This window comes from Leopardus geoffroyi, chromosome C3, assembly GCF_018350155.1.
Source record: "Leopardus geoffroyi isolate Oge1 chromosome C3, O.geoffroyi_Oge1_pat1.0, whole genome shotgun sequence".
NCBI lineage: Eukaryota > Metazoa > Chordata > Mammalia > Carnivora > Felidae > Leopardus > Leopardus geoffroyi.
In genome coordinates this window covers 85,966,704-85,979,419 of record NC_059338.1, presented here as the reverse complement: position 1 = coordinate 85,979,419, position 12,716 = coordinate 85,966,704, and the positions used below count along the sequence as shown (strand labels likewise).

General features: G+C 41.1%; 1 protein-coding gene across 2 annotated transcripts in view; it reads right to left on the bottom strand.

Annotated features, from left to right (window-relative positions):
* WASHC5 (WASH complex subunit 5) overlaps window positions 1-12,716 on the bottom strand; it is a 62,376-nt gene that overhangs the window by 28,262 nt on the left and 21,398 nt on the right. For both annotated transcript variants that reach the window (XM_045453698.1, XM_045453699.1), the window contains 7 exons: window positions 10,113-10,242; window positions 7,188-7,300; window positions 5,004-5,170; window positions 4,851-4,926; window positions 3,017-3,127; window positions 2,111-2,251; window positions 1,013-1,093 (listed from right to left, as the gene is read on the bottom strand). In XM_045453698.1, the coding sequence (XP_045309654.1) occupies window positions 1,013-1,093; window positions 2,111-2,251; window positions 3,017-3,127; window positions 4,851-4,926; window positions 5,004-5,170; window positions 7,188-7,300; window positions 10,113-10,242 (819 nt within the window). The remainder of the gene's footprint in view (window positions 1-1,012; window positions 1,094-2,110; window positions 2,252-3,016; window positions 3,128-4,850; window positions 4,927-5,003; window positions 5,171-7,187; window positions 7,301-10,112; window positions 10,243-12,716) is intronic.

Sequence of the window (12,716 nt, the reverse complement as noted above, 5' to 3'; positions counted from 1 at the left end):
GGGACATGTTCAGAGATGCTCATGATAATGGGGAGCGTTGGAGTGAAAATGACAACAACATAGTGTCTGGGTCTTGGGGAATGGTTAAGTAAAATGTATAATTCTACACAGCAGTAAGAAGTAACCAACTGCCCAACCCACAGCAATACAAACAAATTTCAAAAGCAGTAACTAGTGAGAAGAGTTGGAAAAAAGAATGAGCCTTAGAGTACAATATGATGTAGACAAATCAAACAGATGTACCCATAAAGTAACACCTCATGTTTAAAATACGGGATTACTTGCCTCTTTAGGGGCAGAAATCAAACACATAGAGAGGGTGTTATTGGGGATGGAAATGGGAATGGGTGTCCAGATGAGAAAGAAAGGATGAAGAGAGGAACGAGCACACATCAGTGAGGACAATGGCCAGACAATGACGATGGGTTAGGATCAGCTCAGCTCTCTGCACCTGAGATGCAATATAAAAATACTAAAAGGAAAGAAGGGTGGGAGAGAGTGAGCCAGCTGTTTGGCCAAAGGGAAACGAACTATTTTGTTTCATTGTTACAAAAATTCAATAAGTGGCACCTGGGTGGTTCAGCGGGTTAAGCATCCAACTTTGGCTCAGGTTATGATCTCATGGTTTGTGAGTTCAAGCCCCGAATGGGGCTCTGGACTGACAGTGCGGAGCCTGTTTGGGATTCTCTCTCTCACCCTCTCTCTCTGCCCCTTCCCCACTCTCTCGGTCTCAAAATAAATGATAAAAAATTTTTTTTGATAAAAAAATTCAATAAAATGGATTTTTCTTAGATTTAAGTAACTCTTGGGCATGATGAAAAATCAGGATTATAATGCTCTCCCTTCCTCCATCAACAAACGAGTAAAATGAAGATGGAGAGCTGCATGTGAAATAGTAAGGGACCCAAGATGACAATCGCCTTCCCTGTTCCCCATGGGAGAAACACCCTGGTGATCCAAACTAAGAGTCTTATTACTACAAGGCCACATGGATGAGTATCAAAGCCGTTACCTTGATGATGCCAACCAAAGTTGTCTTCATCATTAAGATGCCTTCAGTAAAAATGGAAATAGCGTGAGTAAGCTTGGCAACCTTTAACAAAGAAAAAAAAGTTAATGAAGTACTTCAGATAAAAGACCCATCCTTTCTAAGGGAAGTGAAAATAACTGGCTGACAGCCTGAAATGAACAAAGACAGCGGGAGTGATGGGCCCCGGTCAGAAATGAGGTGCTGTGGTGTAAGCAAGGCACTGCCATTAGACATGCTGGGCAGGGTCAGCAGACATGAAATAGTTCTTAAACGCTGACCAATCATCTCCCCTTCTTTGGTTCTCAGTTTCTCATACATAAAAAGCAGGCAGGATTCAATGAGATGGATGGTCCTTTCCAAGTAGAAAAGGCTCACCGAGAGTCTAAAAAGTTAATCTTTACCGCTTTCTACGAGTTTTGTCAAGCCACACCGGGAGGCACTGATATGGTAGACAGGTGCTGTGTTTTTGAGTTAGAATAAATATGTAAATTTCAAGCTTGAAGATTGAAATTCCTGATGCAATTTTTGGAGCTGTGTCAGAGGTGGTAGAAATTGATGCTGGGATGAAAGGTGATGACAGTGGACTTCATAATGTCAATTTCCACTTGATTTCACTTTTTTCACATCTTTAATTTTAAGTTCAGGAGAAAGAAAAGCAGATGTATTTGGGAGGAACCACCTCTGGGGCTGCTTACTTATTGAGTGGCTTCACAGTCTGGCTGTAGGAAATGGTTTAATGGAATCCAGATTACTTTGAGCCATTGATCTGATGTACAAAGCAGGAACCCGAATGCAAAAGGTCTAGGCAATCTAACCCAAAGAGAAGAAGGGCTGGTTCATCAGGACTGTTCACGGAGAAAAGAGGCCAGCTGAGCTCCCCGTCCTCTGAGAACACTTAGGCAGGCAAGGCCTGAAATAACCCAGGACGCGATAACGAATGAAGGTATCACAGGAGAGTAGGAAAAGACAAATCATAATTGGTCTGGTGCTCCTAGGGATATGGCAGGCGACACAGACCCGTGACACATCATGGTTTGGGTTTTAAATCATCAAAAGGCAGAGGTTAAAGGGACACGCCACCTCGTATCGTGGGCCAAGCTGAGCATAGTCCCTCAGTTTGTCTTTGTCCAGGCGGGTTGGCACTTCAATGATATCATGGGTCTGAAGCTTTATGATCTTTAGAAGAGAAGTAAACATGCTTTCTGGAATGATCTGCAAAACCTTTAGTGAAAGAGAAAAGAAGAAAAACAGTTGGATATGTCTTTTATTTTTCTTAGCTGATAAATGCCAGGATGGCAGTTAAGACAGCACCACCTTGTACACACAGGCATTTGTCTACAGAAAGGGACGTAAGGAGGTACTTTAATATCTGCTCTCAGGCCCATGGCTACATTCTTTCAAATGTTAATTGCTCACAAGATACGCAGCTAATCCCCATACACGTGCAGCAAAAAGATGTATCTTTTCCACATTATAAACTTGTAAAAGACTGAGGTTCGGAGATGTTAAGTAACGTGGCTGTAGCGCAGTCAGCAGGTGACACAGCGAAATTTTGCATCCAGGTCTGTCTGGCTCCACGCTGCACCGTAAGTTACTAAAACGAGGACCAAAGTTCCTGGGAAAACTTACAGCTCCAACTAGGATGTGCTGGATCTAGATCTGGTTCTTTTACCAACTAGCTCTGTGACTTTAAAGAAGCCAATATAATCTCTATTCCTCAGTTTCTGTTAAGCACAGAATGGGAGTTAATACCACCAGCACTTAAAAACAGATGCAAAAGTTCTCTGAAAGTAAAAACACATCTGCATATCCACAATACCAGTAAGAGTAAGTTTATTTTCAGGTATTGCAAGTTTCTGGAATCAAGTTAAGAATAAGGGAAAGGAACACAGGTATACTTTTCATAGGGCCCCAAGCATCCTCTTTGTATTTAGAAGAGCAGTCAGTTTGCCAATAAAATAAATGTCACCTTGATGCATTTCTTACCTTTCTCACATAGGACACCAATTCACCAGAGTAATATTGAGACACACTGAGAAGGTCAGGACTATTTGCTTGATTAATACGAAGAAGGGGAAGATCGAGGGCAGAGGCAAGCTGCAAGAAAAGTAGGTACATGTGTTTCTCCATTTCCAGAAGTCCTAGAAATCTCTTTCCAGAAATAGTAACATACAACAAAGCTCTGGGGCTTTACCCAAGGTAATGCAACAACCACTGACTCATCAAAGTCATTAATAGTTTCTGACAATGATACACTTTCTAAAAAAACGACAGTCATCTGCTTTGGTAGTGGTTCTCAAATTGTGGTCCCCAGACCAGCAGCATCAGCATCAGCATCAGCCGGGACTCGTTACAGATGCCAATTTTTTTTTTTTTATGCTTATTTACTTTTGAGAGAGAGAGAGAGAGAGCGAGAGAGAGAGAGAGAGGGAGCGCAAGCACAAGCAGGGAAGGGGCAGAGAGAGAGGGAGACATAGAATCTGAAGCAGGATCCAGGCTCTGAGATGTCGGCACAGAGCCTGACTCGGGGCTCGAAATCATGAACAGCGAGATCATGACCTGAGTGGAAGTCAGACACTTAACTGACTGAGCCCCTCAGATGCCCCCCCACCCCAGGTGATTCTGATGCCCCTCAAGTTTGAGAGCCACTGTGTTCCAGAAGGCAGCTACTCTTCTATGGAAATCAGACACTGTGACTGATGGCTGACTGTACTCATTCCAATGTGAGAGGTCACAGCATGGAAGAAGTACCATTATTTTCTGTACCACTCGGAAAGAAGCGAACACGCTTATGGTGAACTATGATGTGCTGTCAGTTATAAAACCCATCCCCAATTAGAGAGATTTTTTTTTTTTCAACGTTTATTTTTGGGACAGAGAGAGACAGAGCATGAACGGGGGAGGGGCAGAGAGAGAGGGAGACACAGAATCGGAAACAGGCTCCAGGCTCTGAGCCATCAGCCCAGAGCCTGACGCAGGGCTCGAACTCACGGACCGCGAGATCGTGACCTGGCTGAAGTCGGACGCTTAACCGACTACGCCACCCAGGCGCCCCTAGAGAGATTTTTAAATACGAAAGAAAGTGCATCTCAGAACTGATACATGAGGTAACTGTCAAAAGACGCTGAGTAAATTTTTGTTCATTTATCTCGATCTGGAATTATCTTGGGAGCACAGCTATACTTGTGTTGTCCACCACTGTTCCCTAACCTTTGGAGGGGATCCTAGCTTGTAGCAGAGGCTCAACAAGAGTTTTTTTTAAATGAGTAAGTAAAAGGACTTACTTCACATCTAGGGAAAAAAGGACCCACATTTTTAGCATACTGGTAAAACTTGAAAAAACGTATTTTTTAATGTAAACACTACCTTCTTTCTGTAAGACACCCAACTTGTATTAATTGAAACTTCCAATATGCGTGGCATCTTTTCAAACTTTGCTCTCATGGAAAAACTGCTAACAATTCTCAGTTTATTTTTTTTTTTTTTTTAATTTTTTTTTAACGTTTTTATTTATTTTTGAGACAGAGACAGACAGAGCATGAATGGGGGAGGGGCAGAGATTGAGGGAGACACAGAATCCGAAGCAGGCTCCAGGCTCTGAGTTGTCAGCACAGAGCCCGATGTGGGGCTCGAACCCACGAACCGTGAGATCATGACCTGAGCCGAAGTCGGACGCCCAACTGACTGAGCCACCCAGGTGTCCCAAATTACCTAACTTTCTAAAAGAATGAAATCTCGGGCTGAATTTAGGCATGAGGTAGTAACGAAGACCAATTCTTCCCTAGTGACTAAGAACATGACCTAACTGTTCTCTGCTTACCTTCAAGAATGTAGCTCTCAGTTTGGTGACCATGGACGGGCTTACCCTTATGCTTTCTTGCATGATAGATGTGAAACTGTGAAGAGAGAGAAATGGTAAGGAGACATCCGCAGTGGCCTTCATCCAGGGGAAATGGTAGGCTGGCCACATTACCTGTCAATTAATTGCCAAGCAAAAGAAAGGTCCCCAACGATCTGCATTGTGATCAGGACCTCCTCTTTAATGTTAATGGTTCGGATCATCTGGTGAAGAAACTTGCGAGTGTCAGCAAGAAACTGACATACTTGCAGATTTGATTCCAACTGGTGAAATTCTTGAACCTGTGTTACATAAATACATTTAATTAAAAAATTCCGAATGGCTTCTGTGGTGTTCATTTTTCCCTGAAAACATTTCAAAAAGGCATGTCATGCACTAAGAATTTCCTGGCAAAATTTCTATTTCAAACGATAACCCTAGAAATGTATAAGCCAAGTCATAATGTAATGCACAGGTTTCTAGGATTAGAAAATGTTCTGCTCTTTTTTTTTTCTGTACATAGATGACATAATGAGTGGGTGCTTCTATCTTCCATGTGAGTGCTGATAAAAGCATATTAGAAAATCCTCTTAATTTTGAAGATTTGCAGGATTGCTAAAACAGAGTAAGTCACATTATACCAGGGTGTTGGCACTTGTACATTAAGTTCTTTTGTTGTACTCCTTAAAACAAAAGAATGACTCCCCTGTGTCCTGAAGTGTTTTTACTGTTTTCTTTAACATTTTTTAAATTTATTTTTGAGAGAGAGAGAGACAGAGCATGAGCAGGGGAGGCACAGAGAGAGAGGGAGACACAGAATCCGAAGCAGGCTCCAGGCTCCGACCTGTCAGCACGCAGCCCAATGTGGGGCTCGAACTCACAGACTATGAGATCGTGACCTGAGCCAAAGTTGGACGCTTAACTGACTGAACCACCCAGGCACCTCATCCTGAGATTTTAATGTATGCAATTCAAGGTGCCTGGGCCATGGTCAAAATAAATAGCCCAAATGATAAAAAGCATCTGAGATTCACAAAGTTGTTTGTAGTTGTAATGTAGACTAGAAGATCCAGAAAACAACCAAAATAGGAATGGTACCAGTGGGCAACTGTTTGGAATGGCTAAGGAAACCGACAAGTTCATAGTGGAGTACTGTTTTGTATTGCCATTCATAGGGATCATAAAACCTATCAAAAGTAATAAAAGCCTATAAGAAAGTATGCCGGGGCTACCTGGCTGGCTCAGGCCAGAGAGCATTAGACTCTTGATCTTGGGGTTGTGGGTTCTAGTTCCATGTTTGGGTGTAGATATTACTTAAAAATAAAAGAAAGGATGCCAAAGAAAGCATTCATTATATTTCTAAAGATATATAATTATCCCATCTGGACAGGGTTCCAGATAAGTATGGACAATGTTTTCAATAGTTTATGGTTATTGTTCTCATGCGTTTATTTTCCATTTTAAACCTAGTTTAAAAACCTAGTTTAAAGCTAGTTTAAACCTACTTAAGCATACAATTAAAATTTTAAGAGTCGGGAAGTATAATCCTTCTTTTTTCAATCTGAGTAGATAATATCTGAGTAGATAAAAAACAAACTATTTTTTTTCCAGAAGAGAAAACATCACATATAAGCATATGATCATTATACAACTGTGGTCATTGTTGCGCATTCCTTTGTAGTTTTTCTCTCCCCAAACTCTCTCCCAACCTAAAAATGGTGCCTACTTGTTGGGATGAGCACTGGGTGTTGTACGTAAGCGATGAGCCACGGGAATCTACCCCAAAAACCAAGAGCACACTTTACGCATCATATGTTAGACAGTTTGACAGTAAATTATGTTAACAACAAAACAAAACACAAAAAAAATACAGATTTTGCTTTTATTGCCTTTCCACAATCTCCCAATGTTTCCACGTTGTGTTCATAATTATTAAATATAATTATGTTTCTGCAAGTTGAGATATCATTTTTGTTAGCATTCTTTTCACACTGGTCACTGCATTATTTCCCAATTTTAGGACACTGGATATAATACCACAATGAGCATATTTTGCTTTTTTTTTTTTTTTTGCTCTGATGAAATATTCTCTTAGCTGTATTTCCAGGACCAGATCTTCTGGGTCGATCCACAAGTATGATTCATGATCCAAGAATTGTTATTTATTTATGTATTTATGTATTTATTTATTTACTAGTTTTAGTTATGTAAGTAATCTCTTCACCCCATGGGGGGTGAGAACTCATGACTCTGAGATCAAGAGTCCCACGCTCCTCCAGCCAGGTGCCCCATGAACTGTCGCTTACAAAGTTTTCTTACCTCCTCCAAAGCTTGTATTAGTTGCACAGTTTTTCTGCCCGCAGCCGTTGAATCATCATAATTTAAAGACAGTATTTGTTTCGAGATCTCCCTGAACCAAGCTTGAAGGTTTTCTATTAACACAGAAACAAGGAGAGACTGCTGAAATCCCAGAACTGTGGTAGCTGTGGCTTTGAATTTTATTCCACAATCCTTCACAAATCTAGCTCTTATTCACAGACCTTTCCCTCAGTACCTGACATTGCCCTTGGGATTCTCCAAACAGGAACTACCAAAACGCCTTGGGTATGTGACCTAGGGGAGAGGAAACTTTCTACTTAAGTAGCTCAGTCTAACACCCGGAAGAAAAGGTGTAAAGGCCTGAGTCTGTGGTGTGAACCCCAGTGTGCAAAGGTGGTCACTGGAGTGGGAAGGAGTGGGGAAGGAACTGAAAGATTGTGACAGGAAGTTACCGGGAACAGTTTCCTGGAGAATCGAGGGTGAGTAAAAGATCTGAAAAAGGCAGAGAGGGGCAGAGGGATAGTTTGTCACGAGGTGAAGGGACAGATGTGGGCAGAAGCTTCATGACAAAAATAACAATGGCACGCCTTGGGAGAACAAGGAGCAACATGTCAGGAGTGTGAAGAACGTGTGGTGAGTTGAGGGGACGTCAGAACAACTGAGGGGTGCCATTTGCACTCACAGACCAGTTTCACACAGCAGAGAAAGGGTCATTAATATGCCCTGAGGACCCTCAAGGTGGCCGGCAAAGGTCTGAGCTTTTCTCACTGAATCTTTACAACAATCTATGGGGGCAGGAATTGGAAGGCATTTCTCAGATAAGGAAGCTGATGCCCAGAGACGTTAAGGAGCCCAGGCAGGGTCACACAGTCACTAAACAGCAGCACCAGGCTTTTCTCAACTGTCTGGCCAGATTCAAAGGCAGTGCTCATTCGATCTCATCAAGCTGATTCCCTAACATTTTTGTTTGTTTGTTTGTTTTATCAATGGGATGACTTCACTTTAATAAAAGCACTTACAGACTTATAATCTAAGTTATTTCACGATTTGGCATGACGAACACTGGTTGTAATTTTAAAGATTTTTTTTTTTTTTTTTTTTTTGGTAGGACTGAGGGACAGCTATAGAGTAGCAGAACAAGCACAGCATTCAGAGTCTGAGGTGACGAGTTCAATCCAGGCTCTGAACCGTTGTTACCATCAGCAAGTGATTACATTTTATAGCTTTGATTTCTTTACATGTGGAACAAGAATAAAGATGTCTACCTCATAAGGCTGTAAGGCTCAAACGAGAAATATTTGTGGAAGCATTTCCTAAGCTAAAATATGCTATATAGCCAAAAAAAAGTACCAGATGCTGTTTTGAATGACCTTTAAAGTGATGGTGGGGTTTTCTTTTTTTTTGATGTTGGGATTTATAAGAACCTAAAAGAGACTAGAACAGAGACGAATGTGCCTGATTCTCAAAAATTAAGCTGGTTAGACTGTTACAGGTGGTTCCTTGTTTTTCGGACAAAATGTAGTGACCTGCAAAACGTGTTGCTAATTTATATCACATTATTAAAAACACACCAACTTTTCCTACTAGGAATAATAAAGTAATTCAGAAATATATTTTAGGCTAACCATTCGACATCAAATACATCAACAAAAGCCAAATATAGTAATTACAAGATCATACTGATTAAAAGAGTAATTTTTTCAAACAAAAAGCTATACCTTTGAGAAATTCTACTGTATAATTAACTTTTATCAGAAATGAATTTCATAGTTAAAACATTAAGCATTAAAAAAATAGCTTCTCGTCTTAAAACCCAGAATGGTCATTCAGGGGCACTTTGAAGGGTTTCTATCTATATAAAAATTTTAAGTGATACCATGATTTTCCCACAGATAAAATTTCCTAAAAGAAGCAGGATTAATATGATTAACGTTAAGGCTTGAGCTATGTTGTTTCAAAAAGTCTGCATGTCCCCTCTTCTGCCACTAGATGGCAGGCACATGAGGGGAAAAAAAAAAAGCAGAAAACATGAGAAGACAAGATTCCTGGATACCATCTATGTTAGCAGTTACTAATATTCTTTTATTAAAGATTTTATTTGTTTATTTCAATGTTTATTTATTTTTGAGAGAGAGAGAATATGTGTGCACATGCAGGAGGGGAAGAGAGAGGGGGAGAAAGAGAATCTCAGGCAGGCTTCATGTTGTCAGTGCAGGGCTCCAATCTCATGAATCATGACCATGACTTGAGCCGAAATCAAGAGTCGGACACTCAACTGACTGAGTTACTCGGGCACCCCTATGTTAGTAGTTAGTAATATTCTTTTTTTTTTTAATGTTCATTTATTTTATTTTGGAGAGAGAGACAGAGAGAAAGCACAAGCTGGGGAGGGGCAGAGAGGGAAAGAGAGAATCTCAAACAGGCTCCACACCACCAGCATGGAGCCCAATGAGGGGCTCAAACTCACGAACCGTGAGATCACGACCTGAGCTAAAATCAAGAGTTAGGTGCTTAACCAACTGAGGCACCCAGGTGCCCCAGTAGTTAGTACTATTCTTGAGTGAAGTATCCTGAGATGATCAGGACAGTTATAGGTCCTTCTCTTCCTCCCTGCAAATGCACATAAACTGACACACTATGGTGAGGCTGGGGGATGAATTATGGACCTACGGACTATGAACCAGAGTATAATAACCCCTGTAGCCTAACCTCATACTTCAAAAATAAGAAGCCCCAAGTCCAGAGAAGATATGAACATTGCCAAAAGGAGCCCAAAGCTAGAGGCAGCTAAGACTAGGCTTTAGACATTCATCAGCAATGTCCTAGCATACAATGATGACAAAGTGGTTGAGTTTTTACTTTGTGTGTTTCCAAGAATTCGTGTGTACATTTCAAACACAATGATATTTCCTCTTTAGCAATTACCATTTTTCTCCACACGGGTTAGGGGTTTCACTCCCGAAAAGACATCAGCAAGCTCCGTCATCCGCTCTGAGCCCTCCTTCTTGTAATGCTCCCATTTGGCTTGCTTTTCTGAAAGCATTTGCTTGAACATCTGTTGAAAGAGACAGAAGAGATTTACTTACTTAAGAGGAAATCCAAATAAGGCAGTTTACAAAGAAAGCCCTGAGTGAAACCCAATTTATTATAAAAATATGTATCTAAAAGTAACATTACCCCTGACGTCATCTCTTAAACTGCACTACTTTGTACAAATTGAGGGGCAAAGCTAGACCACTGCATTGGTTTTCAGACCAACTGCACATAAGCATCGTCTCATCATCTGGATGGCTTTAAAGTGTTGGGATTCTCAAGCTCCCCCATGAAGATTCTGGTTCAAAAGGTCTCGGGTAGACCCAGGAACCAGCATTTTTAATGTGAAATTAAATTTGGTGGCCACTGCTCGAAAGTCCTTTGCAAGTAATAATTTCTATGGTTGCATCTATTTAAAATAGGTCAGGGAAGGCTGAGCATGATCCTTGTCTGATGAGTGGATAATGAATTAAATTACCCACAAAAATCTTTTCTTTTGGATCACACAGTAAGTCTGTTTATTAATTCACTCCTTCATAAAATTAAAGGCCTGTAAAGAGTTGAGCAGAGGAGGAAATGGTATAACTCAAGGTTTTGCTTTTCTTCCCCCGCTGAAACAAATTTTAAAAACCTATTTAAAGTGTGTCGCAAAACTACAGGGATTTATTTCACTGGGATCCTAAGAGGTAAATATGAGAATATACTGATTTTTCTCTTAAGAAATTCTTCATTCCTTAGCATCGAACTGAATGTTAAAAGATGAAGACTTCATTGTAGATGAAAGGATAAAGACTGGTGGAATTTTGTGGGGCCAGAGAAAGAGGAATCTTAGTAATCAGGCAGGGTGAGGAACAGTAGGAATTATTTATAGAGTCCATCCTGTCTTTTTGAATGCCTAGGACCGATCAATGCCATTTCACAAAGCAGCAGTGACAAAAATAACACTGTGAGGCCTTCATTACAGACTTAATAGCTTGAAACCCTTCAGACACTCATTCCCAGGTTGACCTCACAGGTTTCATATCTGGTAAGATGGAATTTGGGATAGGGGATGGTTCTCAAGTTAAGAGATGCGCCTTCATCAAAAGATTAGAAGAAACACAGGTCTAATTAGTGTGTTTCTAAGAGAATCAGAAGGTGATTCTAGAAAAAGGGTTGGGATGGGAGGTGGGAGAGATAGAGATAAAGGTTAAAGAACCGAGCTGAAATGTCAGACATTAAATATATCTTTGTTTTGCTCAATTTGTATTGGGTAGTTATTTTTATCTTTCTACCAGATCCTTCTCTTTTGAAGATCTTTAATGAGTTGGTCTTCTTTTCTCTCCAATAGAACAGACAGAAGGAAGCTGCCCATTCTATTCCAACAGATTCCAGAAAAAGATTAACGATTAGAAATGCAGGCGTGGTCGGGCAGATGACCCAGATCTGTCCTGATTCCCACACAACAATATTGAGCTAAGAACTCTTGGGTGACTGGCGTCCTGCTTCAGGATCCTAACTGGATGGAGTACAGATTCCTTGGGGTGACTCTCACTTGCCTCTGAAGTTTGCTTTGACCAACAAATAAGATGCCTGGTTCCTGTTCTTGGATCTTTCTTGGTCTCTCATTTTGGCTTAATCTGTCTCTCTTCCCCACTGTACTGAGAGTTCCTGGATGGGAGGGACATGCCTTGTTCATTTTTGAATTCCCAGCACCTAGCTGGGAACAGAGCAGGTATTCAATAATGACTTGCTATTGAGAGGGAAAACATGAACATTCTTAAAGAGATCAAAAAGGGGTAGCGTTTCTCTGATCTTACAAAATTATACCGAGACGGGTTGCTGAATAACACTCAACACATGCATGTGCATGATGTTAATAATCAGCATGTACTTTTCCTTAGCTACTGAACGGGGGAACACAGTGTCCTCGCACACCTAGAAGATAAAAGAAAAAACCGGCAGACCACTAACCAGACTGAGGCAAGGAGAATATCAGTTTGGAATGGGCCTTAACGTCCATGGCTAGCTCCTGGCCCACCTGATCCGAACCGCCAAGGCTACTGGTTATAGAACCTAGGCACTCCTGGGTATCAACCATTTTTATTATGCCCACAGAGGCTCTTTTAGGCATAAGACCAATCAACCTTAGAATTTCCTTCAGGGAGCTCAAAATCCTTAAAATCCTTGAGTGGACCTTGATTAAACACAAATCGTCCACCCTACTTAAAAGCCCTAACAGGTTCTCATGGCTTTGCAGATGAAGACTGAAATCCTACAAGGCCTACATGCCCACCTTTCGACCTCATCTCATATCACTTTTATCTCATTCTCTCCCCTCTAGCCAACTGTTCTTTCTGGTCCTTGAACTGGTCATGCTGTTCCCTACCCAAGAGGACTCGGGCATATTCTGTCCTCTCTCTGCAATGGTCTCCAGAATGCTCCCGACCTTTGTCTTAGCTAACTCCGACAGGTTCCTTCTTCAGGTCCCTTCAGAAGCTCCTGCTTCTCTTCTCA